At 45.2% G+C, this 18,000-nt stretch overlaps 1 protein-coding gene across 12 annotated transcripts in view; it reads left to right on the forward strand.

Moving 5' to 3' along the window:
- The first annotated feature begins 14,517 nt into the window (after positions 1 to 14,517).
- Positions 14,518 to 18,000, forward strand: part of Med12l (mediator complex subunit 12L) — a 344,347-nt gene continuing 340,864 nt past the window's right edge. For 11 of the 12 annotated variants that reach the window (XM_037206616.1, XM_037206619.1, XM_028882182.2 and 8 more), the window contains exons 1-2: positions 14,891 to 15,101; positions 15,899 to 16,120. In XM_037206616.1, coding sequence (XP_037062511.1) covers positions 16,022 to 16,120 — 99 coding nt within the window. In that variant the 5' untranslated portion in view covers positions 14,891 to 15,101; positions 15,899 to 16,021. Of the gene's footprint in view, positions 14,607 to 14,890; positions 15,102 to 15,898; positions 16,121 to 18,000 lie in introns of those variants that run through there. The other variant, XM_037206612.1, reaches the window with a different exon arrangement.

The raw sequence follows: 18,000 nt of genomic DNA on the forward strand, positions 1-18,000 counted from the left end.
CACACTTAACCGGCATGCCCACATTCCAACAGACCTAGTTCTGTGATATGATTTTCATGAAGTTTTGGACATCTTTTTATATCAGTCTTCCATCCTTCCTTGATCCTTCATTGCTCCGGCCTCTTGACACCTTTCTCTAAAACTAGAGACTCATCCCATCTGAACACCCCTTTCTCGAACACTTATTTAGCTCCCATTTTCTACCTGCCTCATATCTTGCAAAGGCCGTTCTCTCCCCGAGGACACTCTTTGTCTACAGGATGATCACGTGACGATTTTCTCCTCTTTTATTTACTTATTTTTTTGTATTTCACTTAACAGGGTAGGTTGTGATGTCTATGGGGAACATCACACATTGCATATAATAAAGAAGTCAACTAATACTAGCTTTATTAGGTAGGCAGCACCTCCTTCACATAATCTAAAATCTGAGCGATGATGGTGGCTCAGACCTGTAATCCCAGGACTGGGAAAGCCGAGATGAGAAAACTGGTACAAGTTCAAGGCCAGCATGGGATACATAGTTAGTTCCAGGCCAACCTGAGCTACAGTGTGAGATCCTGTTTGAACTTCCACCCACCCACCCACAAAAACATATGAGATCCGAATTTAAACAACTGTCGTATTAGCTCCGCTGCCAGTGAAAAGGAGGCGCAATCTGCCCTTGGCCCTTCCTGTGGCCACTCAGGAGCTATTTTTCTTTTTCTTTTCTTTTTTCTTTTTCAATACAGGGTTTCTCTGTGTAGCTTTGGAGCCTGTCCTGGAACTCACTCTGTAGCCCAGGCTGGCCTCGAACTCACAGAGATCCACCTGCATCTGCCTCCCGAGTGCGGGGATTAAAGGCGTGCGCCACCACCGCCCGGCTAGGAGCTATTTTTCTTTCATCCTTCAGTGATTTCAGCCAGTAACTACTCACACAGAAATGCCAATGACACTGTTGTTATCTCTAAAACAATTGCACATTTCTAAATCTCAGCCCTCCTCCGTTTGGCTACGATCTTGACAGTGGTTTATTTGATGTGCATCCACCAGTGTTATTTTGTATCACTGGCACACTATCTGTTCTCCATTGTCTCTCAAACATCCACCTTCCTCCTTCCTGACTTCCAACGTGGGTTTACTGGGCAGTATTTCTACACTGCCTTCTGTATGCCATCCGAACTCCCCTGGATTTACGTGTTATTGCTTCCATTTGTCTAAGCTCTGTACCTAGAAGAATCCAGCTGTTTCCGCAGGCCTGTATCTAAGCAGCCAAGCAATAGGGCAGATGGATTTCACTATACCTTCTAGGTCACTGACTTTGGATAGGTTCTCATACTGAACAGGAATCTTGTGGTCTTTGTCTCCTTTCCTGTGTGACTGCCTCAACCTTTCTCTTTCCCTTAAACCTGCATGTACCCTTTCCACCTTCGTTCTCAGAGCAGATGGCCTCCTCATAGTATGCTAGAGAGAGTTCTTGTATGGGAACCCTTTTAGCCTCCTGGCAGATTATGTATTCTCTCTCATCTAGGAGAGCTCCCCTCCCGATTTCCAGGACTCTCACATTTTCTCTTCATTGTTTCCTCCTCTTGAATATCGACTTTTCCCTATCAGTTGAAAACACATTTTCTATGTGCCTATCCCTTCAGTTAGTCCAATAATCCCAGCTCTTTCAAAACAAAGGAACACAAATAGCCTACCTCATATACTTCTTGATTTCCCTTCTAATATTTACTGGAAAGAATTCTATACTGAACTGTCTGCACTTTTGGTTTCCAGTTCTTTATTTCACATTTTCTTTCTATCTGATACTGGCCCTCAGTCCGACAGGCTGCTTTTGCTGGAACTGTGAATAGCTTTTACACTAAAGGCAGTGTTTCACTACTTTTCTTACTAGAATGTTCTTGGTACTTTGACATACTGTTTTCTGCTGGTGTGAGTCTCTCCTGTCTTTGCTCCTCTGTCTCTGCTGCTCTTTCTTTCCTTTGCACACTCAACTGTCTCTGCTTGGCCAACAGAGAACACTTTATGACATGCTTCGATAATCCCCCCTTCCTCACTTCATACTTCTTCTTTCAATGCTCATAAATCTCATATATACGCCACTTCATATCTTTTTTTAACACCCCAGATATGTATTCCTGGACTTCATGGTTTCTTTGAGTCAGCAATCCAGATGTGCAGACTAGGGTCTCTGTCTGAATCCCTTAAATTTTGGGAGCAACTGTCAAGGCATCAGTAGGGCTGCCAGAACCTCAAGGCTCAGATGGAAGAGCAATCCACTTCACATCCTACTCATGCGACTCCTGTTGGATCTCAGGTCCTTGCCAGCTACTGCTCAGAGATACCAGTTCCTTGTGAGGATCCTTGATGGAGGGGAACTTCTAATATGGCCACTTACTCACCCTAGCGTGAATATACTGAGAGGAACGAGGAAGGAGAAGGAAGAAAGGGACAGGAGATGGAAGGGTCAGTCTCTTTGTACCTAATCTCAGAGATGCCATCCTATTACTTCTGCTTTATTTGAAAGGAAAATACAGGCCCACTCACATAAAAGAAAGGGGAATGGCATAAGGGTATGAATATCAAGACTCATGATCACTGGGAGTGACTTTAGAGCCTGCCTACTACCTTATTTTATATTCATTAGTGTGTCCCAGGTTAAATTCTTGTTCTACACCTTGGCCAGAAGCGTTACTCTTCTCTGAGCTTCTCTCTCCCTGTGACTGATGTCCCTATCTATCTTATTTAGAACTAGAAACTCAGGAGTCATTCCAGACTGTCTCTTCAGTCTTAACCTCCATATTTGATCCTCACTAAATTCTGTTAGTTTAACCTCAGACCTTCTATCTGTCTACTTATCTCCAGTACTGCCAATTACAGCCACCATCTCTGTCCAGGGTTGCAATTCCCTACTGTCTATTCCTCCCTGCATCCATTTGCCAACTCCTCTGCAGTTTGTGAGTCTATGTTGCAAAGTGAACTCATAACATAAGTCAAATTGGGATGTACCTCTGTTTAAAACCATTAAATAACTCCCTATTTCCTATTGGTCTTGTTCCTCCCTAATGGGTTATCCTAGAATGGACCAGAACTTCTTCAGGCTCCAGTGCGAGGACCCCTATAATCTCGTTTAAGAATGAGAGGCAGAGGAGTTGGCATGACCTCTCAGATAAGAGTGATTTAATCAGTTCCAGACAAAGCATGTGTCCCTGCAGAGCCTTTGTGGTACTTGAGTGAAATCCTTGTCAACTTTAAAGAAGAGAAGCTTAAAGAATCCCTGGGTGATGCCTCAGTTGCCCTCCCAGCCTAGTCTACACTAGCTGCGATCTTTTTAACATATGGAAAGTCTTTGTTTTTTAATCCTGAGGAGCTTAAACTTTATTAAAGAAGTAAGGATTCAACAAAGGACTTTTAGCTAGGAGAGGTACAATATAGTAAAGATTTTTGAAAAATTAGTCAGATAACTTTATGCATTATATTTTAAATAGAGAAGTGACTGGGGCAGGGGGACAAGTTGGTGCATAAAGATAACCTGAAAAAAATGGTGAAGCTATGTCTGGTGTTTTATTGAGGACTGGGTGAATGTGGAAGCCTGGAAGAGAAATAACCATGGGCCTTACATGTGGGTAAAGCTAAGAAGTGATTCTACAGTGACATGCTGGGATGTGACTTCCTGCTCTTTGCTCTGGCTTGCATATGCACTAAAAAGAACTGAATAAGCCCCCCTCCCCCAATTGATGTTCATGCTTTAAACCCCAGAGTGGTGGTATTTGGAGGTGAGACCTATAGGAAATAATTAGGTCATGAAGGTGAAGCCCTCATGAGCAGGATTAATGTCTGTAGAAGACATTAATGCTTCCTTGTCATGCTGGGGTCCATCTCAAAACCAAGAAGACAGGTTTCGCTAGGAACAGAATACACTGGCACCTTCATTTTAGAGTTCCCAGACTCCAGAACTCTGAGAAATAGGTTTCTGTTATTTAACCTGCTCAGTCTATGCTGCTTTGTCATAGTAGTCCAAACAGATGAAGAAAATTAAATTATTTGAATTCTTGATTATTTGACACATTTTCCATCTTGATTGTGGCATTTTCTTGGAGACACATTTTTACACTCAGTTTACAAATCCACTTATTATATCAGTGGTCAACAGGTACTTTCCCTTTCTGCATAACTCCTGGCACCTCGGCTACCTGTTATTGTGGACCGAGAGGTAACAGGGCCAGCTGGGAGGGCAGAAATAAGCAATACAGACATCAAGTTTGAGTAGGGTATCTTGAGCAAGTGGAGACTAGGGGAACCTTTGGGCAACAGAAAAGGGCTAGAGAAGCTGTGAATAGACAGTGGAGAATGTAAAAGTAGTGCCTGTCTAAGGAAGGGTGAGAGCAGAGAGGAAGAAGACCTGAGGATCAAGTTCAAGGACACTAGGGAAGGCAGCGAATTCTGAACTACCACCTCTATCGAGCCATTTATAGTCAATTGTAGATTAGCCAAGTCTATTTCCTTACTTGAAGAGTCAGTAGTAAATAGGATTTTCTTTCCTTCTGATTTCATGCTGACCATTTTGGATGAGTGATAACTCTGCTGGGGTTTGAATGGAAGAAATGAAGATAAATTTTACTGTTTGTTTCAACAACCCAGAGGAAAGAGATAGTGTGAGACTGTTGGGCATCAGTTTAGAAATACTAATCTGGTGGTAAGGAGATGGTTCAGTGGGTAAAAATGCCTGCTTTGCAAACACTACCATCTGAGTTCAGATCTGTAGCACTAATCAAAAAGGCCCAGCATGGCTGCGTGCAGGCTTGTAATCATGCTATGTGGCATAGAGACAGGAGGATTGCTGGGACTTGCTGGCCACCAGCCTAGCTCCAGGCTTAGTCAAGTGTGCTGTCTCAAAAGAATAATGTGGAAAGTGACAGAGGAGGACATTTGACATCCTCTGCTGGCCTCCACAAGCACTAGGACATAGAAGTGCACGTGCGTCTCTCTCTCTCTCTCTCTCTCTCTCTCTCTCTCTCTCTCTCTCACACACACACACACACACACACACACACACACACACACACGAATTTAAAAGTGCTATTATATGATGGATTTGTGTGATTGACTGGAGTACTCCCATTCCCTACATGTACTGAGACCAAAGAGTCAGCAGCATTTACTTTCTATTGCTTAGAATTTAAGTTTTAGATGTAGCAAACAGTAGATAGCAAAACTAACTTTGATATGGCTAGCAGGTGGGGGAAAGTTCATTCCTATGTAAAATGTTACTATATTACATCATTTTAACCAAAATATTGTGTGTAAAATCAAAATTTCATATACATTTCAATACATTTTTTCATGTTTTCTTGCTTTACATGTATATGGATATACAAGGAAATATAAACAGAGTCTTTAGAACTTGGAAAAGAAATAATTCTGAGAAATCTGAAGGACTTCATAGTTGATCATTTTACAATTACTTTTATTATACATAACCCATCCTACAGGTCATAATTTGTCACTAACAGATGATAAAGACTGGATTCTTGACTTGTTAACAATACAAATGTGTAAACTTTATCAATCATTCCGTAGTTCAAATTCTCTTCAACAGAGTTGGAAGCCAGCTTGGGTTCCAGAGGTCTCCACATAGCTGGACTCTCATTCTCAAAAGCTCCAGGAACCACGTATGAGAGGCAACCTGAGGTCAGCTGGTCATTGGTTTAAAGTGGCAGGACCCCCTTACTCGGACAGACTGGTAGGTCTGTTGTACAGGCCTTAACTCCAAGCCAAACTGCTACCATCTTCCTGAGTTCAGCTGTGGCCTCTTGCAGATCACCACAGCTGGACTTGTTGACTCTTGATGACCCTCCTCCCGACCAGCTGAATGCAATTTGCCCTAATTGTACATGGCCTCAAGGAGGGGCTAGAGTGAGAAGGTCTAGGGAGAGAATTCCATCATTGGCATGGGGAGGGGGGCTGTCATCCACAGCAGGTGCAGATCTTCTAGTGTGGTTGATTTAAAGGCGTTCACACCCGTCCATAACCTCTTAACCACTGTTCTGTAAGTAAGCCCAATAAACTCATTGGTTCTCCAGATCAAACGTTAGTGGAATCATACCTCAGTGTGGCTTTGGGACTTTAAGAGGATGGGTAGATGTTTCTATCTCTCTCCAGGACAGAATTTTATCAACAGTATCTCTGGTGAATGTGGACCTAGTGTCAACAGATCTTCCTAAACAGTCCAGAAATGACAGTGCAAGCTCAAAACAATTGAGCAAAAACATGTTTGTGGGCCAGATGTGATGGCACATTCCTGGAACTCCAGCACTTGCAAGGTTGAGACAGGAGGAGCATGACTTCAAGGCCAGACTGAGCTAAACAGGTAGACCTTGTCTCAAAAAAAAAAACAAAAACAAAAAAAAAACCCAAAAAAAGCCCGACCCCAGCAGCTCCCAGTAATGAACAATAAAACCCAAAACATGCTTGTGAACTCCCAGGAACCTTTGGTATGAAATGAATTATAAAGGCGTTAGGCAGTAATTAACTCTCAGAATATTCACTGACTGGAACCAAAGGGCTACCATATGGCCTGTGTCCCATTCCTGTCTCAAGGGAACAGTTCTACATTGGGGTGGTCTGAGTGATTGCTCCTTGGAGAGAGACCCAATTCCATTTCAATTTTATACTTACCCACTTTTGTGCGCTCATCTAGTTTTACAAGGAACTTTAAGATTAGTAAGGAGGTGATCAGAAAAGGGGGGTGTAAATCTCTGGAAATGTGTATCCCGGTGCATCAGTAAATCATTATTTGGATTTCCTACCAGATTCCTGACTATGTTAGCATTTGTCTGTTTTATAGAGCAGAGACAGCTCTGTGTTAGCCTGATACATTAAGATTCTGGTGCTGAAAAGCAGAATGTGTGACCTTGATCACCCGTGACCTAAGTTTGTGTGTCCTCCCTCTCCAGAAAACAACCAGTTAGCTCTGTTTTGGCGACAGACATTAGTGTTTCAGGGAGTAAGGTGCAAATTTTAGTCTTTGCCATTAGTTCAATTTACTATTTTATGACTCCGCTCTTTGCTTCAAGTTCAAGCCCCCAGCTTTATCTTGCCCTTCTGGAGATTCCATCTCTGTAGCAACCAACTGTTTTTGGTAGTTCGTTCTTCTTTCTTCTTTCTTCTTCTTCTTCTTCTTCTTCTTCTTCTTCTTCTTCTTCTTCTTCTTCTTCTTCTTCTCCTTCCTCCTCCTCCTCCTCCTCCTCCTCCTCCTCCTCCTCTTCTTCTTCCTCCTCCTCCTTCACCTTTCTCTTAGTTCTCTTTATTTGGCAACCTACCTGTTTCTTCAGGATCTTCTTAAGATCCTGTATGTGGGCTTGAGGTGTAGCTTGACACAGCACTTGCTTAGCATGCATGCATCTTTCTTTGGGTTCAATCTCCAGCACTTCATAAATAGTGGCACAAATCTGTAATCCCAGCTCTTAGAAAGTAAAGGGAGAATCATTAGACGTTCAAGGTAGTCGTCACCCTGCACTACATGGAACGTTGTCTCAGGAAAAGAAAAAAAAGGAAGAAAGAAAAATATCCTGTATGTTACAGATTTAGATTCATTAGCACTGAAATACATCTCTTTTGGGTGTGGTTGTCTGAAAATTAGGTATGTTGTTAGTGCAAAATGCATACCAGATTTTACCTAAAACAAAATGTACAGTACCTCACTCATTAAAAAAATTATTTATTTATTTATTTATTTATTTATTTATTTATTTATTTATTGTGTGTGTGTGTGTGTGTTCAGGCATATGCTCGACCTTAAACTTTGAATGCCTTGGTGGATGTGTATAGGTCAGAGGACATCTTGCAGGAGTTGATTCTCACCTTCTGCCATATAGGTCTTGAGAATTGAACTCAGAAAGTCAGGTTTGGTCAACCTCAGTTTGGTTGGTGGTCAACCTCTACTAGTTGAGCCATTATCCCAGCCCTATACAATTTTAATTTTTAATATGGTTCATCTGTTGAAGTAACAATATTTTAGCTCCATTGAGCTAAGCAATGCTGTATTGTCAAATTGCTTTCATCCATTTCTCTTTTTAATATGGCTACCAAAATAACTGAAACCATGTATTGAACTAGCAATAGAATTCTACTGGTCCTTGTTGTTTGAGTCTTAATAGTGATATCTTTTCATCACTATAAGTGCAAAGATTATTAAAAACTTAATTTGGATGGAACATTTCAAAAGTAATACATTTGTTAACATTTAACAACTTTCTCTGTGCCATTCTGATTTTAATATATGTGTTGCCAAAGCCAGTACACAGTTTTTTTTTCAGTTTATTTGTCTTGTTTTCTCATTATGTGGGTCAGTTGACCCAAAAGCAAAGGCTTTTAACATGTTAGGCTCATGCTTTACAACTCCAGACCTTCTGTGTTGATTTAAAAATATATATTTATTTTTATTTATGTGTATGGGTGTGTCTATGTGAGTGCAGGTACTGGAGGAGGCCACAGGCAACTCTGTGGAGCTACAGTTACAGGCAGGTGTGAGCTGCCAGATATGTGTGCTGGTCCTCTGGAAGCGCAGTGCATGTTTTATTTTATTTCTCTCAAGTGTTACATCCCAACTGCAGTTTACCCTCCTTCCACTCCTCCCCTCAACCCCACTTTCCACTCCCTCAAGTCCACCTCTCCTCCTTTTCCCTTCAGAAAAGAGCAGGCTTCCCAGGGATACCAATCAAACATAGCATAACAAGATACAATAAGACTAGGTACAAACCCTCACATCAAGGCTGGACAAGGCAACCCAGTAGGAAGAAGAGGGTCCCAAGAGCTTTCAGAAGAGTCAGAATCCCCCCCACACACTGTTAGGAGTCCCACAAAAAACCTCAAGCTAAACAACCATGACACCGTGACACATACGCAGAGGACTTAGTGCAGACCCATGCAGTCTCTGTGCTTGCCACTTCAGTCTCTGTGAGCCCTGCTTAGTTGATTCTGTGGGCCATGTTCTCCTGGTGTTCTCAACCCCTTTGGTTCCTACAACCTTCTGCAGGGTTCCACAAGCTCCACCTAATGGTTGGCTGTGGATCTCTGCATCTGTACCCATGTCTCTGACAATAACTGGGCTAGGCTCTGATCTATGAGGATAGCGGAATATTATTAGGAATTATTTCATTGCTTTTTCTTTTTTTTTTTTTTTTTGGCCCATCATGTTTGGTTCTATTCTAGGTCTCTAGGCTATCCAAACTCAAGTCCAAGTGCATCAAAGACCTCAACATAAAACCAGATACACTGAACCTGATAGAAGAGAAGTGGGGAATAGCTTTGAATGCACTGGCACAGGAGACAACCTCCTGAACAGGACACCAATAGTGCAGGCACTAAGATCAACAATTAATACAGGAGACCTCATGAAACTGAAAAGCTTCTGTTTGAAAAGCAAAGGACACGGCCAATAAGACAAAAAGGCAGACATCAATGAATCAAATAGTCCAATTTAAAAAAATGGGGTATTAATCTAAACATAGAATTCTAAACAGGGGAGTCTCAAATGATTGAGAAACATTTTAGCCACCAGAGAAATGCAAATCAAAACTAGTTTAATATTCCATCTTACACCTGTCTGAATGGCTAGGATCAAAAACACAAGTGACAGCTCATGGTGGAGAGAATGTAGAGCAAGTGAAACATTCTTCCATTACTGGTAGAACTGCAAACTTGTGCAGCCACTATGGAAACCAATATGGCAGTTTCATAGAAAATTGGGAATCATTCTACCTCAAGACCCAGACCTATCACTTTTGGACATATACCTAAAGGATGCTCCATCCTACCACAAGGACACTTGTTCAACTATGTTCATAGAATCTTTATTCATAATAGCTAGACACTGAAAACAACCTGTATGTCCCTCGACAGAAGAATGGACAAGAAAATGTAGTACATTTGTACAATGGAGTATTACTCAGCTTCCAAAAAAAAAAAAAATGATATCATGAAATATGCAAGCAAATGGATGGAAGTAGAAAAAAAATCATCCTGAGGTAACCCAGACCCAGAAAGATGAACATAGTATGTACTCACTCATAAGTGGATATTAGCTGTTAAGTAAAGGATAACCATGCTACAGTCTACAGACTCAGAGAGGCTAAGTAATAAGGAAGCCTCAAGGGGGTGGGGGGACATGTATCTCCCTGGGAAGAGGAAATAGAATCTATTTTTCAAGTGGATTGAGAGGAAGGTGGAGATTTGAACAGGAGGGAACAGCACATGCTCTTAATCACTGAGCCATCTCTCCAGCCCCTCCAGTTGTTTTTTTGTTGTTTGATTCTTTTGACTAAAGGATGGCATGGAATTTTCTTTTTTTGAGACAGGGTTTCTCCATATAGTTTAGGTGCCTGTGCTGGATCTCTCTCTGTAGACCAGGCTGGCCTCGAACTCACAAAGAGATCTGCCTGGCTCTGCCTCCTGAGTGCTGGGATTAAAGGTCGTGTGCCACCGCCGCCCAGCGGAATTTTCTTTTTGGATTCAGATGTAGGCATAACGCAAACACATTTAAACGAATAGGGGGATAAGAAAAACTGAATGTAAGCAAGATTGCCTGCAGATAAACTGGTAACAAAACACAGTAACATACACCTGGACAAGCATCAATTCCATGAGAAAACCCAGCAACTTTAATTACTGCACCTACAGGACTGGGCTGAGGAGTGTTTCTTTCTGCTTGAGTGACGTGCATACTGCTCTGGCACAGCAAACTGTTAGGAGTTTCTTCTCCTATGCCACACTGTCTTCTGATGCTCACATTTATATGTGCAACATAATGACTAATTAATGCATGTAGTGCACTGACAATGACAATAAGGTTTGTGTGGTGGGGGGTCAGGTCTAACTCTGGCCTTGCTGCTGGCTCCTTTAACAGCCTGGGACCAGCAGCTGAAGAGCAGGAATGGTAGGGCAGGGTCCATGATGGATCTGCTCTGCAATTAGCCATTTCTCATTCTCATTGTTGAGCTATGCTCTGAAAACATTGTTACACTTCACCTTCATGAAAAGAACCTGGAGAGGCCCACCGACCGCCTTTGCTCTTTGTCCTTTGTAGCTTCTATGAACGTGGAGAACTTTTAAGGTATCTGTGGCTTGCACAGTATATCCATGGTTGACAAGGAGAGAATATATTGGTTAGGAAATGTCTGCATAGAGCATACCCAGGCAAAGGAGACCCGTGCATTCCTGCTGACCCAGTGGAGGACTGGGAAGCCAGCTGTGGGCTATATTGAAGGTACTTTGCCCAAGAGAGTGAACTTTATGCTAACAGTGAGGCACTGTCTGCTGAAGGTTAACAGCCAAAGCTTACAGAGAGAAGTCGAAGCAGCTATAAGCAGTTAGGGGGGCTTCTTGGTGCTAAAGGTTCTTTGAGAAGCCCTTGAATGTGACACAAGAAAAGGACCACCTTTTAAATATCTATCAAGTCTCAGAGGGTATCTTGGAGAGCTTAGCTTTCCTAAACACAGCTCCCTGTTTATCTTTTATAGTTTTGTTCTGTAGTGCATCTCCCTCTAACCATGTCCACCTTTCCTCTGCAGCTATTTAAAACATCCACAGTCCTTGTCCTTATCTTTTCCGACAGGCTGAGAACCCTCTGAACCTAAGAGGAATTCGTTAGCTAGGCAAATAGTAGATACCCTTTAAGACCAGTATCAAGCCAGATGTGATGGTATACAACATTAATCCTAACACTTGGGAGGTAGAGGCAGTGAGATTCTGTGAGCCTGGTCTACACATCAAGAATCTCAATAAGAATTTGTGCGTATCTGCTATCATAGCAAGCACCATGTGGAAAATTTAAACATAGCAAAGAATATAACGGCTTACAGGTTAAGATTAGCATGTTAAGGCTGCATTGTTTAGCTTAATTCTAAAGTGGAAGAACAAAAGAATAAGGAAAGGAGACAATGAGATAGTCTTGTGTCACATATTTCAACAGGTATCAATAAGTAATGAGGTATTGAAAAGATAATAAAAATTAAGTGCTATGGGCACTGGAAATGTCAAAGGATCATGGTGAGCCTTAGTCTAGAGTAGGCTTCATATAAGCCTCTGTTCTTAAGAACTGTCAGCAGGTATATGTCTGAAGAGGAAGGCATGGCAATTCCTTATGTGAGAAGAAGAGGATCTGTGGCTTGAAGTTAATAAGAACAAGAAGCTACATGGGTAGGTAGGTGTGCTTTACAAAAATCTCAAATGTGGTATGTTCATTCTTGGTTCTCATAGTGAAAAAATGCTTTTGGCTCCTTTCTCACTGTAGTTGAGTTCTCATCCTTACTCACGCATTGTTTATTTCTTGTGTGGAAAGGAACAAAACACTCATGTCTGGCTGGACCACAATGTGGAGGCAGTTAAGGCAGGACAGGGAGAGGGCTTGTCCAATGCCCTCCCCCAAATACCAGGGTCCAGTACCACACACTCCACTATTAAAAGGATCAGTAAGATTTTAAGTACTTCAAGAATCTGAAGTCAAGAGGTTGGGGCAGAAGGGTTGTGAATTTGTGTCTACTCCCTGCTCTCTAGTGAGTCTGAAGGTCAGCCTGAGTTACAGTGAGATTCTGTTCAGAAACAAACAGCCAAGCATGGGGCCTCACACCTGTAAATCCCAGCTTGTTGGAGGCTGAGGCAGGAAGACTGCTGTAGCTGAGGCCAGCCTGGACTACATAGTGAATTGAAAGCTAGGATGGGTTACAGAGTAAGATCCTGCCAATAATAATAATAATAATAATAATAATAATAATAATAATAAATCAAAAATCAAATCAAGAATAGAAACAAAATCCAATCCAATCAAACCACCACCATTACCATAAATTACAAAAAAAAAAAAGCATAAGACCCCAAACAATCTTCCAAGCAGGTAAAAATGTCTTATTTGTGGTTATTCTGCCTTGGTTATTGTGGTAGTTTGAACAGGAATGGCCCCCATAGGCTCAAATATTTGAATGCTTGTTCATTAGCTGTGGCCTTGTTGGAGGAAGTATGTCACTGGGGTTGGGCTTTGGGGTTTCAAATTCTCAAGCCAGGCCCAGTGTCTGCCTTTTCCTTCTCCCTTCTGGTCAGGATGTAGAACTCTCAGCTACCTCTCCAGCACCATGTCTGCCTCCCTCTATACCACCACGCTTCCTGCCATGACAATAACAGACTAAATCTCTGAAGGAGTAAGCAAGCCCCAACTGAATTATTTCTTTTTTAAGAGTTGCTGTGGCTATGACATCTCTTCACAGCAATAGAACACAGACTGACTATGACAGTTATCCCATGAGAAAAATTTTGGACATGTCTTTCACCAAACTAGAGACTTCAGACTGAGTAACATAATACAGCACCTGTGAATTAATGCTTGTGATGAAGTCCTAAGTCGACCCATTTACACATTCAACCACTCATCATCCGTCCCATAAAACAACAATTTCTGGAGATGTACCAAGTGTCATGCTGTGTTCCTTTTGTAACAATGAAAATATTGTCCTTATTATATCAGTGTGTACACCAGCCCATTGGGGATGGGGAAGATACATGAAATTAAAAGGGTGAAACATTGTCACAGCTGGAAGATGAATACTCTGGGATTTATTATATATTTTCTTCACTTTTTGCCATGCCTGATCATTTTCTTAATAAAGTTATATCTGACTAAAAACAGTCTTTTCTTCCAAGCAAAGGAGCCTGATTTGATAGATGCCTATAAAACAGGGAAATTATACCATGACGTTATTATTTCTAGGGTATCAGAAGAGATATGTTCATGGCAATGTGAGAGGTGGACAGGAAACACCTCTTTTTAGAAGAGAAGAATCCACAGAAGGCCTAGCTCAGACTGAGTAGTGAATTGGGCTCCATACAGCCCCACTTAGGCTTCAGGCTGGGTAGAAGGTACTTGTGGTCAGGGTGAGCAGTAAAGAAATAGTCTACTACAACACCATCACCTTATCCTCTTTCTTCTTCCTTCTCTTGGCTGCTTTAAATCCAGCAAAGTGATTAGACATTAGTATATCACCAACATGTACCAGGTGCTAATACAAAGGCTGCAGGCTATTCCGTTCATATCCTCTCCAGAGCTGGGAACCAGGAGTCCAAGACATTCCTCAAGGTATGGGGATTGTGGTACAATCAGGCCAAGGGCAGATCAAGCACCAGCCCTTCCAAATCAAAGCAGGGGAGGTAGGTCAGAAACCTGAGCTCTGGCAGTGGTAGGTTCAAATTCCGACTAGCTTTTGCAGCTTTGAACGAGTCACCTAACGTCTCGGAGCTGACACAATTTCCTCATTTATAAAGAGTGCAGTAAAACCTTGGAGGGTTTGTTGTCAGAAGCAAATTCGGACACTCAAGATCATACCACCAAAGGAAGACTCCATAAATGGCAGCCATCATTCTTGGCCAAGTGCTGGCTCGTCCTCCCGGGCGCGCCTCCTGCAGGGTCCCTCAGGACAGACTGGGCCCGCCTCCGAGGCTAGGTTTCGATGCTCCAGGCTAGTGGCCCAGCATCTGGGTCTCCACCTGGAGCAAGCAAGGGACGCGGGCAGGTGGGTTGACCGTTCCCTGCAAGGATCGCCCCCTCCCCTCGGCTCCCATCCCTGTGCTGCGAGCAGGTGAGTTTCGCCCAGGCTGCTGGGATTGTGACCGCAGGAGGGGTCGAGGCAGAGGGCGCAGCCCCAGGAACTGGGGTCCCTCCGGCTGCTGGTTCCATAGCCGGGTTAACCCAGCAGCCGGCTGGGGCGCGGGGCCCGTGGACTGCCCGCTCTGCGGCTGCGAAAACCCGGAGAGGCGGATGGGAGCGCTCGAGGCGCTCGCAGCCAACTCCTCCGCGGTCCGGCCGCCAAGCTGGGCATGCTCAGTGCGGCCGCCGCGCCGCCGTCCGCCAACTCGGGAGCTCGCGCTCCCGGGCCGTGGGGGCGAGAACGCCGGCGGCGGCGAGCGACGCCCCCAGGCAGCCGCAAACTTCGCGGCGGCGTCCGCAGTCTGGCGAGACAGACACCTCGCAACGTCAAATCCAATTCCCTTCCCCTACCTGAGCGATGGAGGCTGCGGCCGCCAGAGCGTCCCGGCCGCCCGCCCCTGCCTAGCCGCTAGCTAGGGACCAACAGGTAAACTGTTGGGGGTGGGGAGCGGGGCGCGCGGCGGCCAGGGGCGGCCCGGGGAGCCGGGTCGCCGACGCGCCCCGATGTGTCCGTCGGGGCTCGTGGCCACCGCTCCTCACCCCCTCCCCAGCCCGGGGAGGGCCAGCAAAGGGTTAAGTCGGCCCCGCGCCACAGTGAGCGCGGCCCCCTCCAGCCGCCGCGGCCGCCTGCAGCCAGCAGCTAGCAAAGCGCCCGGGCGCCGCCGAGGGGACCCGCGTAGCCTCTGCGCCATCCGAGCCGGGAGGCACCGGCCTCGCTCGGCGTCCGCATCCTCGTCCCTCCCGGCCTCGCTCCCGCGGCTCCGTGCCCGGGCGGCAGGTCCTCCGGGTGCAAGGCGGCGGGCGCGGGGCACGGCGAGCCAGGAAGTGGGCGCGGGCCGCTGCGTAGCGCCTCGCGGGCCCGAGGACGCCTAGGTCTCGGCGACACCGAGCCTCCCGCCTAGGCGCCAAGAAAAGTTTTTCCCCCCTCCCCGCCCCTCCCCCATCCCAGCCCGTGCCCCCCGGGGTGGGTTTGGGTTCATTGGTGAAGAAAGTCACACGTTCCCATCAGCTGCTCCTCCCCCTGGGGACCGGGTGGGGGTGGCGGGAGGCCGGCGCCGCGGCGGACCCTGGCCGACCTCCAGCCCCGCCGCCGCCGCCGCCGCCGCCGCCCGTGGAGCTGGCTTCCCGGGGCTCGGCGCAGCGGGGTGCCCACGAAGGCGGCCCCCCTGAGCGCGTCTGCGCGCGGCCAGCGGCAGTCTCCAACCTGCTTTCTCCTGCCTGCAGCGCCACGGCGAGCGAGAGTGGAGGGGAGAGGGAGTCTTGTCTGCAAAGTGCTGCTCCCTGGTGCTCAGAGGCGGCTGCTCCAGCTCCAACTCTCATTCATTTCGCCGGTTAACATGAGAGATCATGGCCGCCTTCGGGCTTCTCAGTTATGAACAGAGACCGCTGAAGCGCCCGCGCCTCGGGCCGCCCGATGTCTACCCGCAGGACCCCAAGCAGAAGGAGGTAAGGGCGCCGGCGGCCTCCGCGCTTGTGCGGTGCTCCGCAGCGCTGACCCGGGGCCAAGCCGGCCCGGCAGGCGTCCACGGCGCTGCGGGGGAAGGGTTGGGGAGGGGATCGGAGGCGGGGCCCGGGCTGGGGTATCAGGGACCCTGAGCCACCGAGACCTGGATCCTGCCAACCCCCCGCGCTCCGCTGGGCGGTCGCTCTGCGGGGGCTGGGTCGCTTCCCGGTTGTCGGGCCTTGCACTGCGCCGCTGGGCGCTTTACCGCTTCTTCCTTGCGTGCATCCTCTTGCTCGCTCTCCTCCGTTTCTGCCAGTTTTATTTATTTATTTATTTTTTCTCGGTCGCTTCGATAAATCCTCGTAAACTTTTTGACAAATGTTGGAATGCAGTACATCGGACACTGAGGTCTTGGGTTTTGCGCCAGCGGTATAGGCACGGATGGGGGAGGGACCTTTTCACATCCTCCAGTTTGGAATGGAAGTCGTTTTTAGCTAGGTGATCGTATATTTGGCTCTGTGAATGTACCTCTGTATCTCTTTCTTAAAAAAAAAAAATAATAAGGAAACAATATTAAGGAGAAACACCAAATTTTGTCTCTAGAGAGGCAATTGGTTTTCCCGGAGGCTGTTTTGTATGTGTAAAAGCAGGCAAGTTACCTTAGAAAGGAATAGCTTCCAGGATTACTTATTTCTTTGAATGAAATTAATTGGAGAAACCTTGGCTGTTCCAGCACATACCGTAGCTTCAGTGGTTAGTGTAAGCTATGTAGGTGTGTGTGTCAGGAGTTAACAAGTAATTATGTAACAACTCTCCAGTTGTAATAATGATCACCCTGGGCTATACGGTTTGTCCAGAGACTTGGCTGTCTTTTCTTTTTTTGGTTCACCTGCTCCGCAGCTGTCCTTTGAGACTTTGCCAGCTACAGCCCACTCATCTTCTCTTTTCTGTAGCTGAACATGAAACGACCATGTATTCTTTTTGTGACTCTGAAAACTCACTTATGAAAAGTTCGCATGTCCAGTGGTTTCATTAAGGACTTTGCAAATAAGAGTTCTTTAAAACTTCTGTTTTGATAAGTGCATCTGTTTCATCAGTAGAGTCTCAGCCCAGACTGGCTAATAATGTGTCTGAGAAATCATCCCAGCGATTCCTTTTTGATTTATCACATTAAATTTGAGCATCAGGGGAGTAGTTCAGATTGAAGATGGCTGGGAAGTTTACAGGTGGTGCTTCACCACAGAGTTAGGTGACAGTTTGTAGATTTCTTCTCTACTCATGTCCTTACCCATCTGCTAAGGACTGTCTCTACCCTATCCTTACCCAGCTGCTAAGAAAGAATAGAGACTCTAAGGACCAAGTGTAAATATCAGTGGCAGAACATTCTTAAAGTTTTGGTAGGGATAGGGGCAGTCATTTGGTTGACTTTTCTCATCTTATAATTAATGTTTCACTACATCTTTCTGGAGAATGACTTTATGAGGGCAACTCCCTAGTTGTGGGTTGGTGGCTCGGATTATCATGTGTGCTTGTTTAGCATTTATTTTTAAATATGACAGCCATTTCAGGATTTGGATCCTGGAGAGAATAATTTTGGATATTGGGTCATTTTCTAGAAATCTAAAATTGGAAGGAGTGACTACGTTAGAGGGTACTTTTTATACTTACATTTGAGAAAAAAAGATGACTGAAGCCCAGAAACAATTCATTTGAAGGGTATGGTGAATAAGCAGACCGGTTTATCAGTGCAGTGCTCATTCAAATCAGTACTGCGCTCAGGGTGAGGGTTGTGTTGCTACTCTTCTAGGATGCACTTCCCCCCAGGCGGCCGATATTCTATCTCTCTTGAGGAGAGAGTTATATGTGGCTGTAGTCAAATTTG

The sequence above is a fragment of the Peromyscus leucopus genome, chromosome 6, assembly GCF_004664715.2.
Source record: "Peromyscus leucopus breed LL Stock chromosome 6, UCI_PerLeu_2.1, whole genome shotgun sequence".
Classification (NCBI taxonomy): Eukaryota; Metazoa; Chordata; class Mammalia; order Rodentia; family Cricetidae; genus Peromyscus; species Peromyscus leucopus.